We start from the raw sequence: 21415 nt of genomic DNA on the forward strand, positions 1-21415 counted from the left end.
AACACACTTACAGTGTTTAGGTTATTCATACCAGCAGAGTTTGATTTGTTGGCAGTTCAGAAGTGCTCTGTTGACATTTTGGATTTAAAATGTTGTCAGAATATTGTTTTATACTGTGAGAATTAGGTCACAATTAGACGAGTCGAGGCCAAAACGGGTCTTTTTATTTTTTCGTGGCATTTATTCAGTGTTTGACAGGAAATGGGGGCAGAAAGAGGGGCTGACATGCTGCAGAGGGCCCGAGCTTCAGTACACGAGGCGCCCGCTCAGCCAGATGAGCTACCCCGCTTCGCCCCCTCATCCTCGAGTACAAGTGGACTGAGGTTGCGGTCGTGAGAATTGCGGACAACCCGAAAACACGTCTCCTAAGTCACGGCTGTCATCGACGCTTCGATGCAGAAATGGAAATGTTTTAAGGTGATGCTTCTCTCCAAAGTTATGTTTTGAGTATCAAAGACGGCACCCTGATGAGTTTAAAGGTGGCTGTCAAAGTTAGCCTCTCTAAAGACATGACAGGAGCTGCAGTCAGTCTGGTTTCACAGCAGGTTCTGACTGACCCACTTTTACAGCCAAAAAATATCCACTTTTTAGAAAACATGTCAAGCCGCTCCTGCAATATTTCAGTTTGCTTCCACTAACATGTTTTAATAGCAGAGCAGCTGTTCTAACCGCCGTGCCCGGTCCCATCCACCTGCTCCTCCTCTGCTTTTCTTTCTGTAAACTTAAGGCTTCATTTGAAAACCTCGTGAACATGTCGGGGAGCATTTCTCCGTGTTTTAAGGGTCTGCACCACTGAAATAACTGAATCTGTTCCCTCTTTGTGTGCTTGTTTGTACTAGATGCCAACGGTGAGAACGGTCTTATTGATTCAGCCTTGAAGGACATAAAAGAAGTTTATAAAACGTTTAAAAGCAGAATTCCAGGATCATAATAATAATAATGATAACTTTAATTTCTATAGCGCCTTTCAAAGGACTCGAGGTCGCTTTCCAAAAAACCTACAAACAAACAAGCAGCACACAAGATGCCACAGACAGGATGAAGAGGGGGGGTGCTGGTTGAAAGCCATGTTGAAGACGGCTTTCAGAGGGTGGATGTGGCGAAGCCGAAGGCCCGATCCCCAAAGGTGTGGAGATGGAGGAGGTCAGACAGGTGCTGGGGGGCCAGGCCATGGAGGGACTTGTAAGTGAGGCGTAGGATTTGTTTTTATGCGGAACTTGACCGGGAGCCAGTGGAGGTGAATGAGGGTGGGGGGTGTGCTGCCAGGGCCCGGTGCGAGTGAGTTGTGGACGTACTGGAGCCTGTCCAGGGCTTTGTTGGGAAGCCCGAACAGGACACCTCTGCAGCAGGCCAAACGGGAGGTGATGAAGGGGTGAATGAGTTTGGGTTCCAGCTGCAATGACAGGCACAGCTCTGAGTGTTAAAACTGAGATCTGAAAGCTGGCCGTTTAAGATTTTACCATGAATTAACTTCTGCAGATTGATGTGCTTTTCACAGTAAACCGAAAGCTTTCACAGTAAACCGTGTGCTTAATTTAGCACAGAATGCACTCCAGTACCGAGGGTGACCACACATTAATGCTGGATTGTGCACGTTCCAGGTCGTTCCTCTTAGTTTTGCTCTTTCACCAAATCGGCATCCTCAGGAGAAGATCCATAACAGCCGGTCACATGACCTGTTTGTGTGTCTGTGGGAAATCGGAGCTATTGACCATAATGGCGAATCAATGCAGAGCAAAGTGGGAAATGGCTTTGTGTGGTTGGAGCACACACAGCCTGGTAATATCCCCTTTAAGACTGTATGTCTTTAGTCTGTTCACCTGTTTTTTTTGACTGAATGACAGAAAATTAAGATTATACAGTTGTTGAAAAGAGAAAGTTTCTGAGATGGTACCAAATTAAAGGAAAAAGTCATATTTCGTGTTACATTTTCAACAGATTATTAGGACACTTGTTGTAAATTTGAAACAAAAAGCTCAGTCCTAACAAAAGGTAACAATAAGACAGAAATGGAAGTTTAAGATCTGGTGCTTTTTAGTAAACTGGACTGTCCTTGAATGCTCCAAACTGTGAAATGTGATTACTTTTTTAATCGATTTTAGCTTCTAGATCTATAAAAGAAAGTACTTTTTCCATTAATTCAGAAGCTGGAAGTTGTACAGGTGGTGAAGTTTGTGACTAAATGAAAACATATGGATTGTTTTGGTGGTTATCATCTGTTTGTGCTCTGTGAAGGACGGTCTGGAGTTTGTATTTGTTGTGCCTTCATAACGCTGCAGTGAGTGATGGAAAGAAAGGGTGGAAAATAAGGAAAAGGAAGGAAAATCAATACAGCGACAAGTGTTTCTGTTATTTCTCTTTCATTTAGTCAATGTGTGCACATCTGCTGGATAAAGTGCGTGTTAACATGCACATGGAATGATGAAAAGTACATGTGGAAGGTTTGTGGTTTTAGTTCTGAACGTGAACAAAGCTTTAATGTGACAGAATAAAGGTTTTGAAAGCTTCACATTTACTGTCCAACGCCCTCCTAACTGCTGTTGGTTGAGCTCCACTGGCTGCCCTTAGCCGCCAGCATCACGTTCAAGTCACTGATGTTAGCCTACAAACTGCTTAATGGAACGGCTCCCATCTACTCAAATGCTCTTGCAAAGGCTTACGTCACGACTCGGTCCCTCCGGTCGTCACAGGATTGTCATCTAGCAGCTCCTACAGCACGCTTAAGACAATCCAGACTCTTCTCATGTGTCGTTCCACGATGGTGGAAAAACCTACAGAGCGCTACAGGAACAGGAGCGTCCCGCTTTATCTTCTCTTGAAGGCCCAGCTCTTCAGGGAGCATCCTCTACCCTGTACTTCCTGTACCTATCTCTACTCTGTCACCCCTGACAGAGTCTGAGTAGTGGTTTCCTTCTATGTAGCTTATTGTTAGCTTTAACGTTAGCTGCATTGTCATATCCTCATTTGTAAGTCGCTTTGGATAAAAGCTTCTGCCAAATGCATAAACATCTCAACGAAGAAGAACAGATTAAAAGTTTGTTATTCTAGGATGCAAAGAATTAGCATCTCCACTCGTAGTACCAAGTGCTGCCAACTTAGCGACTTTGTCGCTGTATTTAGCGAGTATTCAGACCCCCAAAAAAGCAACGAGTGAGAAATCCCAGCCCTCGTCTAAAATAAATCTTCTACAGAAAGTCTTCACTGCGTCTCTCAACGTTATTCGTCCCTCCTACAGCGTTCATTAAAATTACATGGTTATGCAAATGAGGTGATGCCATCATTTAGCCAATAGCTGCTTTCCTCACTGAGGAGTTGGCAACCCTGATAGCACCATGGTGACTTGTGTGAAACTCTAAGTAAGTGTTGGATAGCGGGAGTCTGTTCTGAAAGATTTGACCTGTTAAGCTACTGTTAGCATCATCGATCATTCATGGATCCATTCAGGCCAAAGGCTCAGGGGACAAAGACTGTGCTAAAGCAGCAGGTTGGAGCTCTAATGTTAGAAATGAATAAATCTTTGGTGGCAGAGGCGTTTGTAGACTTGGAGAAGATCTTTTTAACCTGAGAGGCGGCTCCGTGTTGCCTGGTGTTTGCACCTCTCACACTCCAGAGGAGACTGCAGCTTGTCCGGGCCATTGACTGCCGTTTGGCCCCTTGGAGGAGATCATTAGAGATCGATGCAGAGGAGCGAGCTTTCCCTGACCCAGCCTATCTGATGGGAGACAACTGACTGATATCCCTCTTTAAGCTGCTCCCAAAGCTCTGTGCACGTGTTGTGTGGATAAGCTATTGATTGTTTGGTCTAAAGGTTGTGGATCATTAGAGCTCAATCAGCTAGTTTGTATTTTTTTTTGTCCTGGACTCTTGAGCTAAAGACAAGATTTGGTAACAAATTAGCTCAGGTTACGTGTAAATTATTGTGGGTATTTTGAAGTAAAATGATTAAAAACTTAGATTAGAAACAGTTTGTTTAAGTAAGTCTGAGAAATTAGCTTGAAGGTTAATTTCAGATGCGTTTTGTTACAGTGTCTGAATGAATCTCTACTTGTGTGTTGCTGATAATTGACATATAAGTAGAGATTTGTTTTATAAAACGAGGTTCTGTTTCCTGCTTCAGCTCCAATTAGAGAATGTTATTTGATTTTGTCGTATTTTCCTCGAAGATTAATTTGAAGAGACGTGAGGAGAGGCGTCCAATTAGCTTTGTTGAGCTTGTCACCTCATTCATTTCGTTGTGGAATATTCTTCTGCGAACTGTGAAAATCACCAGCTAATTTAAACATTTTGAGAGTTCAGGCTTCCCGCTTGAAAGGCACGACGGAACATCTCAGTACTTCACGCTCAGTTCTTTGTCTCCTTCATACCTGTTTGTCGCAGAGGAATTAAAGGAAAATTCTAGGCGTGTCACTCCATCAAGACTCCATAAGATAAATCACGGTGGCAATAAAACGCAGGAGAAATTCCCAGTGGAGTAATGGAGTTTTTTTGATGGTAATTTTGTTTTCCCCGGCTTTTTCCCTGCCTGGTGGTGGCGGAGCCGATGATTCGCTTCGTGTGTGTGTGTGTAAATGGATGCGTGATCCAGTTAGAGCGGCGGGGTAGTGAGAGGCGGCACTTTCATTTAAGGTTACACTGGAATTTATGATCCTGAGATGCGACAAGAGCTAATTTAGAGCAGCGGGAATGAAACCTATAGACCAGGGAGCCATGATTCTTTCAGTCCGGCACTGGAGAACACACTCTCTTTTCCAGGCTCTCGCACACAGCTGAATGTGTTTGCACGTTATTCTTTTATTGAGCCTGTGTGTTTTGATGTAATTTATATTTTCATGTATTTAGTTTCTATTGGTTTTTATTCCAGTTGACTCTCATCTTTTCCTCTCACAGACGGTCGTGAAACAAACAGTTTAATTCAACATATATATATATATATATATACACGTCTTATTGGACTCTTTATTGAACATTTTATCCAATTTCTCAGCTTTCATTGTGGTCTTTTATGACAGGCCACAGCAACATGGCACATAGTAGCAGACGGGGAAGCTAACAGCTGTGAGACGATGGTGGTCAAATACTGGCACATCATTTTGTAAATTGGTGCAATAGTCCATAAATATGTGTAAACTATTTTACTTTGGTTCAGTGCCTTCGCACCATTTTTGTCTAGAAATATACCTAAGATATTCCAGTATCAGCCGAGTGTTAAACAGGGAGGGAATCTACCAAAATAAACTCCTGTTCATTTGATGGTGTTTTACCATTTTCTTTGTTTTTTCTCATTGTTTTATTGAAAACTAAGAGATCTCCCTAAAAACTCCAGGCTGGAGCATCGACTGCAGAATTAAACAAACAACACAGATCGTGCATATTAACGACAGTAATAAACAAGCACATAAAGCATTAAAGGGCAGAAAATAAAGGAAAAAATGGATTCAGTTGCTAATTGAGATTTGTTATAACATTTCTTTCATTTTCTCCTTTGATTGAGGGTTTTTGGACTTCAGGTCGGAAACGGTTTTATTGAAACAGATGATTAATAAATCAGTAAAGAAAATAGTTAGCAGATGTGTAATAAATGTGTAATTCTATTATAATTGCTATTTACTTGGGGTTTTTGGGTGCTGCTTGGTGGAAAAACTACAGAAGGAAAAGAGGGAGGATTGAAACAAAATCAACAGGAACCTTAAAAAGTGAATCCAGGAGAGGAAATAAAGAGTGAAAAGACGGTGATGAAGGCCAGAACCTTTCATTGAGTGCTCAGTGGGCTGGAATAAAGTAGTAAGTCAGTTTCTTGATAGCGAAGGAGAGCTGGGACAAATCACCTCGACAGAAGAGAGAGAAAAGGGCACAGCAGAAGCTGAAAGATGAGGAGGGCATGAGAATCGTAATGGATGTTCCTCTCTATTTAGTTCAGGTTCAGGTTCATGTTTCTTCCAGCTGCCTGACATCAGCAGAGATGGACAGTGGTCTGTCGGGGGTCAAGCTAAACTGTCAGCTGTGGCTGTAACCTCTGTGACTGTGAAGGTATTTTTCTCCTCTAATTATCTTACTTTGTTTCCAGTCCTGATCTGTGCTCGGGGTTAGGTACACGGGGAGCTACTGCGCTCGGCGTGCAAAATATTTGGACAAACTTCTCTTTCTGTAGAAACTGACTCACCGGGTGGAAATACGTACAACCCATACGGGACTTTCTGAGATACTGCTCTGTTTTGAGGGGAGTTTGAAGGGCTTCATATACAGAAATGCAGAAATAAAAGCTGCAGTATTATAACATGAAATACTTTTTCTTTTTCTAAATTTGATGTAATAGGAGAATGTGGAGAAGTCGGTATTCTGCAGATTCAGTAGTCTGGTCTGTGCAACCTCTGATTAAGAGCTCCAATACTGTGTCACTGGTTTCAGCATCTGAATAACTGTGCATCAGTCACTCAAATACTGTTAAACAGGGCTGTAGCAATACACTAATCTTACGATACGATACACGACATTCAGCCATCGATTCGATACGATTTTATTCGATTCGATTTAATAAACATCATTTTCTGAAAGATTTTAAAGGGACAGTGTGATTTGACATGAATCGTTGCTGATTGGACTGATGGTCCGACCTTTGAACCTTTAGGACAACACCACCAGACAAACGGAAACAAACAAACATGTCCCAAACGTGTCTTCAGCGAACGCAGACTTTATGTTGTGATTATTACATCATCGACCTGCTTGTTTTACTTGCTAAATACCATAAACACAAATCCAAATTCTCTAATCACAAACCATCTTTTTTCATTTTTGAGAAGGAGCTCAAACAATAAATTACAACAATCCTACATTCTATAAACAGAAAAAACCATCAAAACCACTGAGTTATGCACTTTATAACATTTTTATGAACTAATTTATCACTGTTTTGTATAATGTGACCCCCCCAGCATTGTTTTGTATTATGTTAATGTTCTGTGTTTTCACTAATTGTAACGTCTGACTTTTCAATAAAGTTTGCTCTTAAAAAAAAAAAAATCTATACTCACGGGTGAAAAATCGATACTTTATCAGGAAACAAAATATCGATATATATCGTGGTATCGATAGAATAGCTCAGCCCTACTGTTAAACCAGGTTAGGACGGTCTTCTAAGGTGTAAATTAAATGCATTGTTTAAAAAGAAAGTGAAGCTTAAAATGGTTGCTCTCCTTTCTTTTAGGTGGCCTCCCCTATGAGTTTAAGGTGGTGATCGCCGGGAACCACGAGCTGACCTTCGATAAGGACTTTATGGCAGAGCTGATCAAGCAGGATTACTACAGATTCCCGTCAGTCTCCAAACTCAAACCCGAGGACTTTGACAATGTCCAGTCGCTCCTCACAAACTGTGTGTACCTGCAGGACTCGGACGTCACCATAAAGGGATTCCGGATATACGGGACGCCATGGTAAGAGCACCTTCCTCCATGTTGCTTTCATCCCATGTGCCGAACTCCACTCATCCATCTCCGTCTCCCGTAATTGCCGAGTCACATAAGTCGTTGTGTTTTGGATCCCTGAGGTGAAGGTGTGTCTGCCCCTCTGTCAGTGTCTGGCTGCTTTCCAACCCCACTCTGCAGTAAATCTGTACGCTGCTCTCGGCGAGGGGCCTCTCTCGCATGCAGGGTGCAACTCCCAGCTCGCACATTCTTTTATGAGCTCGCCACCTTTGCCTGCTCCCCGGGCTTGTGTTACACCTGTGTTTTGACATGGGGTTAAGTGATACGCGTGGTACCGGGACACCTTTTCAATAGCCTCTCAGGCGTGGAAGGAACACTGGGTTTGGTTGACGGATGGAGTAAACATCGTGCATTTAACCAACAGAGGCAGATGGGAGATGAGAGGAGAGGTGATGATGACAGAAAACTCTCCTGGGAGTGTGGCTGTATTCCTGAACATGCATGTTCTCATGCTTTTTTTTGTTATCCTTACAAAAGATAACAACTGTTCCTAATTGGGACCTTTACTCATTTTAAAAAAGGATTGACAATCTCTGCATTCTTTTGGGTTTCCAAAGACTAATTTAAGCTTTAAACATCCACATGAAAATGCATGAATGGTCTTTGGATGTGATGAATCAGCTTTAGATGAAGATCAGAGTGGGTTGCATAGATGGATAGACATTGAAAAAGGAGGCGTTTAAACCCAGCTTTGTGTGTTTATCATTCAGTGTCCTGGGTGCAAAATTAACTTTATGACACACAGCAGCCCAAATCTGCATTTGCAGTAACCTTAAAGCGGAGCAGTTGGCTTCTCTCTGGGAGGTCTTTTCCTCTCAGTGATGTGATGCCTCCTCTTGGCTCTGTTAATTTCTGTTAGTTAGCCCAGAAGAGACGAACATCTGTAGTTCGGTCTGAGCGGATGTCATCTTACCGTTACTGATCAGCGTTTGCAGTCAGGCCTGCACTGCAGCTGTGTGTTTTATTGTGTGACAGTTGAGGCTGCAGCTTCCCCTGTCCTGCTGTGACTCTTTCTGCTCTCTGCACAGAGGACCTAAAATAACTATTTGGGTCACACCTTCATCCTTTCGCAGCTATAATTAGCGAGTTTGCAGCCTGGCTTCAGAGGTGGCAGAGAAGAGTGGCAGGGAGGAGGCCGAGACTGATCCCAGCATTCCTCAGACGTTACAGCTGCAGGAAGACCAGCTTACTCTCTTTTTCCATTCTTTGCCAAGCTTCTGTTTGAAAGAGGAAGGATGTTACCCTCTTCTCCCTGGTGGGTGTTTAGTGTGAGGGCTGGTAAGTGTCTGTTGTGACAGCTGGGGGTCTCACGAGAGGCAGAGTGGACAGCTTGGCCGCTCCCCCACACCTCCTCGGCTTCCTTGCCTCCTTCACACCCATATGCCACCGTTGCCCGAGGTCTGGCCTGCTTGTCCAGTGTGAGGTCTCACTTAGCCCCGCAGTGACCCCTGAGCTCCTCCAAGCCCTGAGCAGTCTGCTGCCGCAGGCCGGGATGCAAATGTAATGTGGAACAACCACCTGATAAACGCTGCAGAGCTTTAAAAACAAGTTAGATTGGGCTTTCTGACCCTCTCATCTAGTCACACATCAGCTTTCAGGGGTGAAAAAGTGTTTGTGCTGGAAATGTTGCACTTTGGTTTTTATTCTGCAGAGAAAAGCAATTTTACAACAGATTGTGTTGCTCTCTGGTGAAGCCAAACTGATTGGACGTAAATTATAGCTCTTTGCTGACATTTCATTGATGCATCCTTTTTGTTCTGAGAAATCATTTTTTCTTGTTTCTGCTTAAAAAAGCTTGTTTGCCAAAAAACTTGATTTCTCCTTTTTTTTTTTTTTTAACCTGGCATCAGCCTGATGTGTTAGACAAAAAGCTGAGTGTTACTGTTTTCAGTGATAAACACACACACACACGGCCTCCATGCTATCAACCACAGGTTTGTGCACTGAATTTATTTAGTCATGGACATTTTTACACCCAGAGGTGCAAGAGGTGGATCTGAGCAAGATTATCAGGACACTGCTGGTCCACTGAGGGGCCGTTATGATGCCAGTCTGTGTCTTAAAGTGGCCAGGCCCATGATGCTGTATAACTCTAAATATATGTTGACTCGTATAACAGTTCACCTCGTACACGTGTGATGAATGAATATATTGGAACAAGACGAAAAACGGTTGATTTTTTCCAGACTTTAAGTTGGGCTCTTTCATTAAAGAGTTGTGGATCATGCGGATTTTTCTTCTTCTTCTTCTGCTCCTCATCCTCGTCATAAATCGTGTTTGATTTATCAGAGACTGATCCCGGTGCCTGAACACAACGCATGCTCCGTACACGTGCTCATGGGCTGCAGGCAGCGACCCTCATGGAACGGTGCAAATGGCAGAATTCACTCCCGCACTACTTTGTACTACTTTTCTGCAATAGTACCAGGACTGTAAAATATTCTTTTTACAGCCACTTTATGCTTTATAGAATCCACTTGAATAACTGCTTAGTTAGATTTAATGGCCTGATTTCTACCACTAAAGAACCTGTGGAGATGCACATGGACAGGGAACTCACACCGAATGACTGCAGTTTTATATATTTACACGTAGGACTGATCTGCAGCATTTCACCCTTCTTTTCATCACTGTTCCCACCTTTGCCACATCTTTAAAATCACTCAGACGCTTACAGATGAAAAATGAAATCCTACTTTTTTTTTTAATTACCGTTAGCAGTTTTTAAGCTGAAAAGGTTTGGATAAGAGCTGTAGTTCTTTTATTCCTTTGTGTTATAAATAATCCGCACTTTCCCACTTTTTCTCTCCTAAAACTGTGAAAGTCTGCTCTGAAGTGAACTCTTCTGGGATGGAGGTTGATTTGAACAAGGCCAGGCTTTTTTTGTTGCTTTAATACTCGCTCACATTGAAATTGTGTCAACAAGTTGCCTTTGTTGATTAATCTCTCTGGAGTATGTGAGAGAAACAGAGAGAATAGAGAACAGATCCAGTCAAATCCTTGACTGAAACGTGAGCGCACCTTGATCTGTGGGAAAAAAAGGATTCACGGCTGAGATTAATTAAAAAACAAATGCATTTCATCTATTTCACACTTTGATTAGAACCGTTTCCGTTTGTAGTAGAGATGCACCGAATTGAAAATTTGTGGCCGGATACCAAATAAAAATCACTTTTTTTTCTTTTTTTTTAAATATTGCATGAATAAAATACATTTTTAGACATGATTTTCAAAGAAAGTAAACATTTATTTAATATTTTGACGTTTGAATATTCCAGTAGTTTCACATTTATATTTGCACTATATAACAGAAATATCTATTCTGTCGGCTTCAAACAAAACCTGCATTAAAAGTGCATTCCACAAAAAACTAAAGTGCATAAAAGTGGATAAACCCACAACAAATGAATTATTGTCCTTTTGGCACAAGTCTACAGTAGGCCAGTGTAAACAGAAGTTCAGGTAAATCCCAGTAAGTGTGTGCTTGTGCTAACCTCATACGCTTAGGCTGTACAGGCCTGTGTTTGGCTTTTAAATGATTAATTAAAGCAGTAGAGCCCCCCCACCGTTTGATTGCATCATTAAAACGCGCCACTAATGGTCTATTCGGCCTTGCTATAAAGTTAAAATATATATGATTATATATTGGGCCTTTTTTTCACTCATTCCACCGAATACTGATACTGTTTTTGGAATATTCGGCCGAATGTATTCGGTTACCGAATGCTCGGTGCATCCCTAATTTGTAGTTACAATAAAGTGTCAGAATAACATTCAAATTAGCTATGAAGTTATAACCGAGAACATCTTTGAGCTTTCTGTAACGTATCGTAGTTATCAGCAGATAATGGGGTGTGTGACGCGTCTCATTTGTCGGCTAAAGTTAGTTTTTGAATCACAAAACTTCCTTATTGAAAGCAGCAGCCGTTCTGAAACTTTTTCCTTTTAACCTGGTTTAACCGGCTCTTTGTGTTTTTCTCAGTTTTTGTTTTTAAAAACCTCCACGTTTGTACTTCTGTTTGCTGACCTGGTTAAATCCTGTCTGGGAAAAGTAAAGCTGATGGAGTGAAAGCAGCGCACCATGAAAGACGCACAACTTACGCTGTTTAATGACAGATGCTTAACAGGCCGAATGCCTGAACCTCCTCCCTCACGCTCACACACTCCTACACACTCACTCTGTGGAAGAATGAGGCTTCTGCATCTTGTCAATCAAAGCTCTTTAAGAGGAGCTGAAGGTCTCCGTGCTGAGCAGTTAGAGATTTTATACACATGGTTAACCCTTTCTGCTCCTTCGTCTCTGCACTTATATTCGGTGTTTCAGCCACTTTAGCTGTAGCACAACACAATTATCTGCTTTTCTGATATCTGAATGCAGATGATTATGTTATAATTATACAAACACAGACCCAGACCCCCTTCTCTGTCCTCAAATGGAATCAATACAAGATCATGCACGGAGGAATGTCTTTTTAATAATAAAAGAACAAAAACTGTAACAAGGATTTGGACAAACCTTAAATACTGTCTGTGTAGAGGAGTCCCTAATTCAATGAACAAGGGCCAAACAAGTGCACGTGAGTGAGGAAATGAAGGTATTCTGCTGCTTCTAATCTAATAAATCGGTCATTTGTACTCTCCCTCCACATGGAAAACATGAAGAAATGCATATGATGCAGCTTTTAAATGAAAGGCGATCAGTCTGAGATGATCCATCTCAGAGACTGAAGTGGTAATATACTTATTTCAACAGCAAAATGTCCTTTTAATGATCTAAATGCCATGATCCTGGACTTCCTGCTATGCTAATTTTTTTTTATATTTGCCCTCTGGGCCTGGAATGATGGGCTAACTTAAACTTACACAGTTTGCATACAACATTATTTAAATTTCTGCCATGTTGTTGCAGAGCAAATCATTCTTTATGCAGCCAAGTAGGTTGTGAACTGTTGAAAGACCACAATGTGATATAGCTTACACAAAAGATGTATCTGTATGTAATTAACACCCACCGAGCACCAAATGTTGGTGCATTTTTCTGTTTGGTGCGTAAATCTCGGAGGGGTTTCTGCCTCCCTGATACCAAATGTACTAAAACAACAATTCTGTCACATTTTGTGTCACCTACAGACATGCTGTCTCTGCCTTCTGCTGCTTTTATCGAATCTTAACCTTCAAACCAGTTATATAAGTGTGACCCTAGCCAAGCAACAGACGTCAGCCAATCAGAGGTAGAGCAGCAGAAGGACTTGATTGAGAAAGAAGTGGGTGATTGCCTCGGATGGCGGAGAGTCGGAGGTTCAACTTCTAAGATTATTACACAACGGACATAAATACAGTGTGTTTGCTCCTTATGTGCTGACATATAACAGCAAAACGTGCTGTGATTTGGTTTTTAAATTGAATCCTCTTGAATTCAGGCTGGAATTGATTAGCTGTTTGTTGCTGAAGTCATTTTGTTCCGGCCTCTTCTTTTGTTCTCAGCGGCTGCAATCATTCCGGGTCTTTTCCGTTCTCCAGGAGTCCCTGCAGTGCATCGTTTTTTAGAAACTCGGTGACGAATCGGTTAGAATAAAGTATGAAAATAACCATGCAGCTCGTACTCTCATGCACACGCTCGGGTTAGATGTCAGTACTGAGGGAATGACTGCAGGCTGGTCACAGATTAGTGAGGAATCCTGCTGATTTTGCCCACTCTGATAAGCTCTGCTGATTGATTAAGAACAGAGACGTACGAGCAGGAAGAAAAGCCCCCTAATTTGTCTCTCTCCCTGTGAAGATGAACCTGTTTTGTGATTCCTGTCCTGACCACAACTTAATTCCCTGGTCGAAGGTTAAACTGTTGCCGGTCCCTCTGTTCCCCTCTCCTTGATCCTCCCTCCTCCTCTGCAGCCCACTGGGGAGGCTTCCCTTTCCTCCCTTCCTCCAGCTTGTTCTTCTGTCATAATTCATCCTCTTTTCTTTTCAATTTTCTTCTCTTCCGTCTCTTGTTTCTCCTCAGAACTGACTCTGTTAGCTGTTTACCACTGATACAGCATTCACTGTTTACTAGTTTATTGGATCAAGTCAAATCAAGTCTGCTGGCTGGTGTGTGTGTGTGTGTGTGTGTGTGTGTGTGTGTGTGTGTGTGTGTGTGCATGTATTTATGCATGCTTGTGCATCCCAGAGGCAGCAGATTAAATCCAAGTGCCCTCATTTGACTCTGAAGCTCACCTCCGGGGAAACCCAGAGGGCCAAATGCAGATTTGTCATTTGCAGATTTTAGTTTTATTCATGTATTCATCTCTCACTGCAAAGGTCAGCGGTGTGTATAGAGAGGGAGTAATACACAGCGGTGTCGTCGGAATAAGCGCATATTTATCCTGAATTGTTTCCGATGAGAGGGGGGGGCAGTGATGTGTGGTTTGTTTTCCTCTGGACTGCCTTCAGCCTCCTCATCATCTCGGCACCGTGTGGACACCTCGTCCACGGTCTACCAACAGATGGGTTTCCACCCACGTGTTTTCATGCTCTTTTTCAGGCTGTGCATAAAAACAACTAAGTGAAAAGGCAGTAAAAATACCATGAAGGAGCTTTTACATGGCTGAGGTGGAAAAGCTGGTGTTTCGATGAAACAAACTCTAACAAGTGCAATGGGAACAGACTTGGCAGAGCATGCATGAAGTGTGTGAGGTTAAGTTGTTCCTTTTTGGTTACACGCTTTCCTTCAGGGTGCTGATAGCTTTTTTATTTTTTGCTACGTGTGCTGTAGAAGTTCTGCAAATCCCAAACAGAAGAGAGTTTCTTTCCCAGCAGGGACACTGATTCCAAACGGCCTTTCACCACCCAGAAAAGCTTGAAGAGGAAGCTCTTGAGCAGCCTAGCTTAACCCCAGTTCTCTCTGCTTGGACCACATGCTTCAGCAGCACCAGCTCTTTGCTGAGCCAGAACAAAGAGGAGCTTCTGTCGGGCGTTGAGGACAGGATTAATGACATCAACCAGAGAAGCTAAAACTTTGTGAGCGCCATGTTTAAAGATCCAGAGCCGGTGTGGCATCGACTTCGCTTTATTCAAAATCTGATTCAAATTCATCAGCTCTGAACCAGCACCGCTCAAAAAAAGGCGAAGTAGACCGAAGAGCTGCAGCAATGAACGGTGTGCGAACAGCCGAATCCGTGAACCAATTAAAAAAGAACAGCTTTGATCAATTTAGAATACAATCATCACAATATTTTCACTTTTTTTTTGCTCTGCACAAGATTCGATTTTCAACCATTTGCAATTCCAGTTTTTTATGGGCTTTCTCCACCACCAGCCGATAATCTCTATGAATAAATCTTTTTATTGGCAGAATTGATTTCCGTTTTCTTCTCATGAAATTTAGCCAAACTTTGCAGTGAATTTAGAGGAAAACTTGGCTATGTTCCAAAGAGCAAAGCCACGATTGTAAAGAAACTGGTTTCACGGTTTCATCACAACTGTGACGGCCCACAAGCAGCTCTGTTCCTAAGCTGTTGGATGAAGTGCAGTGCATCAAGCAAACACCTGCTGTATCTAAATGGGAAGTGAATCCCTGCAGCCGAGTCTCCACCCAAAGAAGGTCAAAGCAGCGTTTTGATACCTGCGGCGTTGGAATGAGATGCTCAGGAATCGCACATCGGTGTGATGTTTGGGTATCTCCATGCTCTGCCACTTTGTCTATGGCAGGAAAAAACCTGCTGCCTCCTTCTGTCCGTCTGTCTCTCAGGAAGTGGCCTTTTGTTGAACTCACATCCTTGTGTTGTTAAAGTAGGACCACCCCTGACCCTTTAACACATTCACACACGCATGCATGTGTATCCACTTGGGGGGGAAACGCCGCTTTATAATGCCAACACAGGGAGAATATGAAATATACCTAATTAATTGTTCATTTGCGCTTGTTCTTGATACTAAAACGCTCAATGACCTCATTATAAACGTAAGAAAAAATGCACAACTCAACAACAAAATGGCCCACATTGCATCTTTATTTGCACGCAACAAACTGATGCAGACTTTCACTCATCTATAGCTCCGTTTCTGCAGGACTTGACTGATATGTGCTTTAAACTTAGCCTATTTATTTCTGAATAAAGTAGCATCTCTGTGTAGGCTGATGTGAAGAAAACTTCCCGTTCTAAGAACTGCTTCATTTACATATAATATAATGAGAAGTATTATCTTTAGCTCATTACCCGACTCTCTTCAGGTATTCCTGTTCTGTCATTTCTCCCCCTGTTATCATTTAAACACACCTGATCTGATCCAGGTTATGCTGTTGCATTGATAAAATGTAGTTGAACAGTATTGATTTATTTGATCTACTTTTCTTCGGTGTATCGGGAACGATCGACAGCACACGGTAAAGAGAATAGAGACATTTTTAGCTTCATTTGTCAACGCCGCTGAGAACTGGCATTTGTGTCGGCTGCTTTTAGCTTAATCACCCCTAAGTCACCTCTTCGTTGGCGCCAGCCTCTGTCAGTTTGTGTTGGCTGTCTGCCCACCACACACACACACACACACACACACGACGCGCACGGTTTCTCTGTCAGAGGGAGAACACATGGCAGCTTTACCTCCGATGAGGCAATGAATCCTGACAAATGTCCGTCACCAAAAAGTCAAGGGCTTCATGGTCGCTCTGCCCTCCTTCTTTTACTCTGTATAAAGTTCATTTTGTGAAACTTTCTGAACTGCTGAAATGTCATGAGAGAAAAGGAGGGTTTTACATATCTGCTGCCCTGATTTAACCTGAAAAATGTAACTAACAAAATGATCAAATTGACTGAAGACTGCTGGGATTCCTACATATTTATTGTGTGTGTGTGTTGGACTCCGACTTTTAAGATCTACCTGGACAACATGCGTCTCATTTCACTTTCTTTCACCTTCATTGTGCATGACTGGCCTGTATAAGGCGAGAAAATGAAAGGAAGTTGCTGCGTCTCTGAGCTGGAAGTAAAAAGTAGTCACAGAGCTGAATTGGTCTGTTTGTGTTAAACCTTTCCTGTTTTTTTTTGAAAATTCACCAAAAATGACTAAAAGTAATTGTTCTAGAGCCACATAGTGTAAATAAAAGTGTTTTATCTTCAGAATCAGTGTTCCTGGGACAGAGGTGCGGTGAAAAAACATTTCTTTTCTCCATCCAAAAGTTTTTGGAAGCAGTTTCCTGTTGTTGGGACCTGTTAGTTTGGCAATAAAATCAGATCGATTGGTTTTTGGTGTCATTGGCAGAAAAAATGAATGGCACAGGCGCTCTCCAGAAACTGTGGTATATTAGAGTCTGTGGACATAACATATGAGCCCCTATAGGCTCGTGAGAGGTGTCGGTCCAAAGCTAAAGACTGTTTTTATCCTAACGAGCATATGGGTCTCATAAGAGAGGACGTGTGACAGGTGAGGCACGGCTGGCTGCTACATGATGACCAAACCGTTGTTATCAGGCGATTATCTGGAGGCTTTCAAGGTGAGCTGCTTCCATTTTGGGATTCCTGCTTTTTTGATTGGCTCTGGTGTTGGTTGCACCTGCTGAGGTCACTGCTTATCAAACCTAGTTGCATATGAAGCGAAATGGCATAAAAAACCTTTTTTTACATACGAGTAAAACGCACCATGAACATGAACATAGTGTCTGTGTAAAGCCTGACGAGAAGTCCTGTAGGCATTGCAACGGTTGCGTTTTTCTTAAAGCAACATTGTTTTTACGTGTTGTCCCTGTCGTATATAAATGTTAGAATAAAGAATGTTGTTGGTCACAGGCCCAGATGAAACTGATATGAAGCATATCCAAACTGTAAAAAGCTAATAATTTATGCTTTTTAGTCCTGCAGACACACACACACACGCACACACACTCTGTGTTAGCATGGAAACTCCCACAAACGATGTTCTCAGCGTTTAATTTTCACCCCGGACGTGTCCTCACAGCTGCATGACAATCCCACTCTACATGCATGGGAAAAAAACAACTTACATTAAAACTAAATAAAAAGTTTAAATGTTTCATTTGGCAGCATTGTGACATTAATTACAGTTATATTTCAGAATTAATGGGAAAATGATTCATTGTAGTTAAACTGTGACACCTTTGCTTAATGGTGCATAAAATAGAAATTGCCAAGCATCTGTTAACAGGACCCGATGGTGATGGAAGGTCCTGCTTTTTGTGTGCATGTATTGTTGCTGAAGTGGCGTGTGCAGGTGTTCGTCAGGTTATAGATGCGGGGAGGTTCAGACTGTGTGGAGCCTCATGCAGCTGCAGGTGGGGGTGGGAGGAGGCGTGTAGCTGGAGGTTTGATCATGCAGGTTGGCTGCTGCAGCACGAGTCCGTACAATGTTTCTCGGTGTGTGCCAAGGAAGTGAATGAGAGGGTTAAGTGATGGATTTGTCTTTGCTCTCTGCTTTTTGACGGCTCGCAGTATTCCCTGTTAAATGACTCATACACACACGCACTCTTACACAGACGAATGTGTTCATACTTTCACAGAAGCGTTCGTCAAATGGTGATTACGCAACAAAAAAATGTTTGACCTTTTTTACATCCTCACAGCGGCGTGTTAACGCAGACAGAGGAAATGTTTAATGTTAGTCTGACTCCCAGCCCAAGGTGAGCCCCCAATATGTCAGGAGGAGACTGATGGGTCTTCATTTAAAAAAGCTCTGCTCCGTGGCCTCATGTACATCCGTCACAGGCTGGGCAGACAGAGGTCTGCCACCCGGTGGCCTGCAGCTCCATCAAACCCTGATAGGGCCCAGAAAAAGGCTAACTCAGCCAAACTGCTGCTGACGATCCAGGCCACAACGCAAGGCAAAAGAATCCAGTCCAAGTCATTTACTCAGGCTGTCACTCGAGCAAAGATAGTGTTGGAGTTTTGATTGGAGGGGAACATCTCGTGTTTCATTTAAAAACATCCCAAATCAAGTTCAGTCCAGGTGTTGCACGATTCGCTTGAACTTGGCTCGACTTAATAACCAGACTCACCTGATCGTGTGCTTTTGTTACAGGGAATTGTTGGAAAGCGCCTGTAAAAAGCACCTGGCAGGTTCAACTAATTGTTCTGAGATGAGCGATGCTGTAGCAGCATCGAAGCTGACATTTTCAACAATAACAGCCTACCTTTAAATGCTGTTATAAGACAGCTGATTGGTCCAATCCCGTATACTCTGGCTACAAAGCGTAGCTCATATCCTGGCATGAATCCTGGGAGCATCAGGTAGCCCCATAAGATGGATGAGTTAAGACTGCCTCACGAGAATGTGGAGCATTATCACTCAGTGGGAAGCACCTGTCACATGTCCAAAACACTGCAACACAAAGGAGAAGAAAAACTAATCTCCCAACAGAGAAAAAGAAGCTTTTTGTTGTTTTTCTTTGATCCAATCCATTTCCTATCAAGACATTGTGGGAATTGCGATGACAACGTGTTTGACACTTGTGGTGGATCCTTTAAATGACATCCAAGTCATTTAGGTTGCTATCGATTTCGAAACTTCTCTCCACATCCAGATTTGGATTGTATTGATCGTTTTTTGTTTGTTGGCGGGCGACCAAGGATACAGTTAAATCAAAGTCATTTAAAGTCACCTTTGAAGTTTCCCATCATGACTGTAAAGAGAGAAAAAAGCAAAAGCTTTATTGCTCTGTGAATAAAAGTGACGACGGGAGACGTTGGGGCGAGACTCGTGGCCCGGTCGGCGGTACGTTGCTCCTCTTGCAGACTGTTGGTGTCGCCACGATCGTCAGACTCGTGTTTGGCCGCGGCGGCGAGGTCGAGCGGCGGTTACCGAACAAAGAGCCTCCAGCTGTCAGGTCTGTGAATCAGAAGAGGAACAAAGAACTGTGTTGCTTCTTTTTCTACCCAAACATATTGGAAACTCATTTACACTGAATGTGCGGTAAAAGAGTTCCAGAGAAATCTTGACATGGCAGAAACTTTTAATCTTATGTTCCAGTCAGAAAATGTGTCCATGTTTTGACTTAAATGCACAGAACTGGCAGCTATGAGTCACCCAGCTCTTTTCACCCAAGATGGTCACTATCTTTTATCTGGAAGCCCTTGATTTTCTCTGCAAGTGTGAGAAATGCCATCCATCTGTGGATGTGAGACACTTAGCAGGAGGCTAAAAGGAGATGCATTTCATCTTAGGCTAATTTTGGTTGCTGTGTGAACAGAGATATCGACGCCTTTCTTACAATGAATTGTCTTGTTTCTGTTAGAACAGAGAAGAGGACCTGATTTCTTAATACTCTGTCAGATAATTCCTCTTTGTTGGGGATCATATTATAACAAATGTTTACAGACATTTACACCACTCTGTAAATGGTTCAGTCCTCCTGATTGGTGAATTGCCACATTTCCTTTTGAGCTTTAGTCACCACAAATGAGCAGTCGGACCAAATCCAGGGAAATAAAAACCAGCTGCCAAGCACAGGGCTTTTCGGTCTGCCGGAGGTGGATGGTGACGTCTGATATCTGGCAGTTTCTTGTTGTCAGAAAGCAGGTAAAGCTGCTGTGATTACACCTGCCTCCTCTGCAGCCTGCAGTGTCGACCTGCTGCTACAACTCTGACCACTAAACAAGAGACGTCTGACTCCTGTTTACAGCTTAACTTGTACTTGACCAAATCCATCAAAGAATGAGTGGAAGGGTGGGGGTGCATGATAAATGTATTCCTTCAGTGCTGTTTCTCTCACTCGTGCCTCACCCTCAAAGGCCGCTCTGTATCTCAAGAAAACACAGCAAAGTCTGGTTCCGCTTGGCTCTTAAAGAACAGGAACGCAGAGGTCAACAGTGTTTCTTTGTTCTGGTGCGCAGATTGGATCATTCATATGAGTGGTACACAGGGAATTCACATGTCTTTCTACAATATTTCCTGTGACATGCTTGGCCCTCAGCTGATGGCCTTCAGACTGGTGTCCCGGCTCTTTCTTTCTGCTGAAAGGACTCTGAAGTGCAAGTTTCCTATAGATGTTCTGTCATTGTTTGAAAGCCTTTCCTCTTCCTCCCCTCCCTCCCTCCTCTTTTTTTCTTCCCGATTCTTTCTCTCCCGTGTCATTGACGGAATAAATGCGTGGAGGCGGGCTCTTTTTTTCTTCATACAGAGACAAAACTTTGTATACATAAGTACGATGAAACGAACTGAAGAAAGGGTGAAAGCCAAAGAAAAGGAGAGGCAGGGATTGGTGGGGGAGGATGACAGGCTGAGCAGGAGGGGGAGTCCTGCCCTTCCACAATGGCTGGGTACCTGCTCGTTTCTGTGGTTGCGTGGTGACCTTTGACCCCAAGTCTGGCAGGTTTCAGTAGCAGTGTCTGGTTTAATTAGAAAGCCACACGAGTTGACGCTCTGCAGAGCTTCTGATCCTCGACTGCAAACGCTCAGACTCAGACCGGACCGGGCAGAAGGGACGACAGATGCATGTAATGACTGACAAACACACACAGAGGGTGAGATCATCCACTTCCCAAAGACAGAACCCCCAGGAGAAGGGTTGTGGATCATTTAAACTCCATCAAAACTTGTTCAAATTCCGGTTCTAATCTGATTCGACTTGTCAGAGAAACCAAAAGATGCCCAGAAATAAAACCTAAAATCATTTTACGAAACTCTTGTATTTAATTGGAATTTACTACATTATTGCTTTATTCTTGTTTAACATTATCTTTGGAGATGTACAGGAAATTTAGGAAGAAACTGGGGTTATTGAGAATGTATAGAGAATATATTGCCAGGTGCGTGATTTAGAGACTCGAGTATAAAATATGAAACAAAAAGCTATTTATTTGTCCTCCCAGGCAGGAGTTGTGGCAGGAATATGTGATCGGTGCTGTTTGCTCATCTGTTTTAAACTTAATCAGCATAGGTCGCTCTCTTTAAAACTGAAAAAAAACCTGACATTGGCCTCTGTGAAGGCGATTTTCCTATTTCGCACA

General features: G+C 42.7%; 1 protein-coding gene across 3 annotated transcripts in view; it reads left to right on the forward strand.

Moving 5' to 3' along the window:
* mpped2a (metallophosphoesterase domain containing 2a) overlaps positions 1-21415 on the forward strand; it is a 70753-nt gene that overhangs the window by 23265 nt on the left and 26073 nt on the right. For all 3 annotated transcript variants that reach the window (XM_072379969.1, XM_072379968.1, XM_072379970.1), the window contains one exon: positions 7205-7430. In XM_072379969.1, coding sequence (XP_072236070.1) covers positions 7205-7430 — 226 coding nt within the window. The remainder of the gene's footprint in view (positions 1-7204; positions 7431-21415) is intronic.

Source organism: Leuresthes tenuis, unplaced genomic scaffold, assembly GCF_036924035.1.
Source record: "Leuresthes tenuis unplaced genomic scaffold, fLeuTen1.0.hap1 SCAF_2, whole genome shotgun sequence".
In the NCBI taxonomy this organism is placed as follows: Eukaryota; Metazoa; Chordata; class Actinopteri; order Atheriniformes; family Atherinopsidae; genus Leuresthes; species Leuresthes tenuis.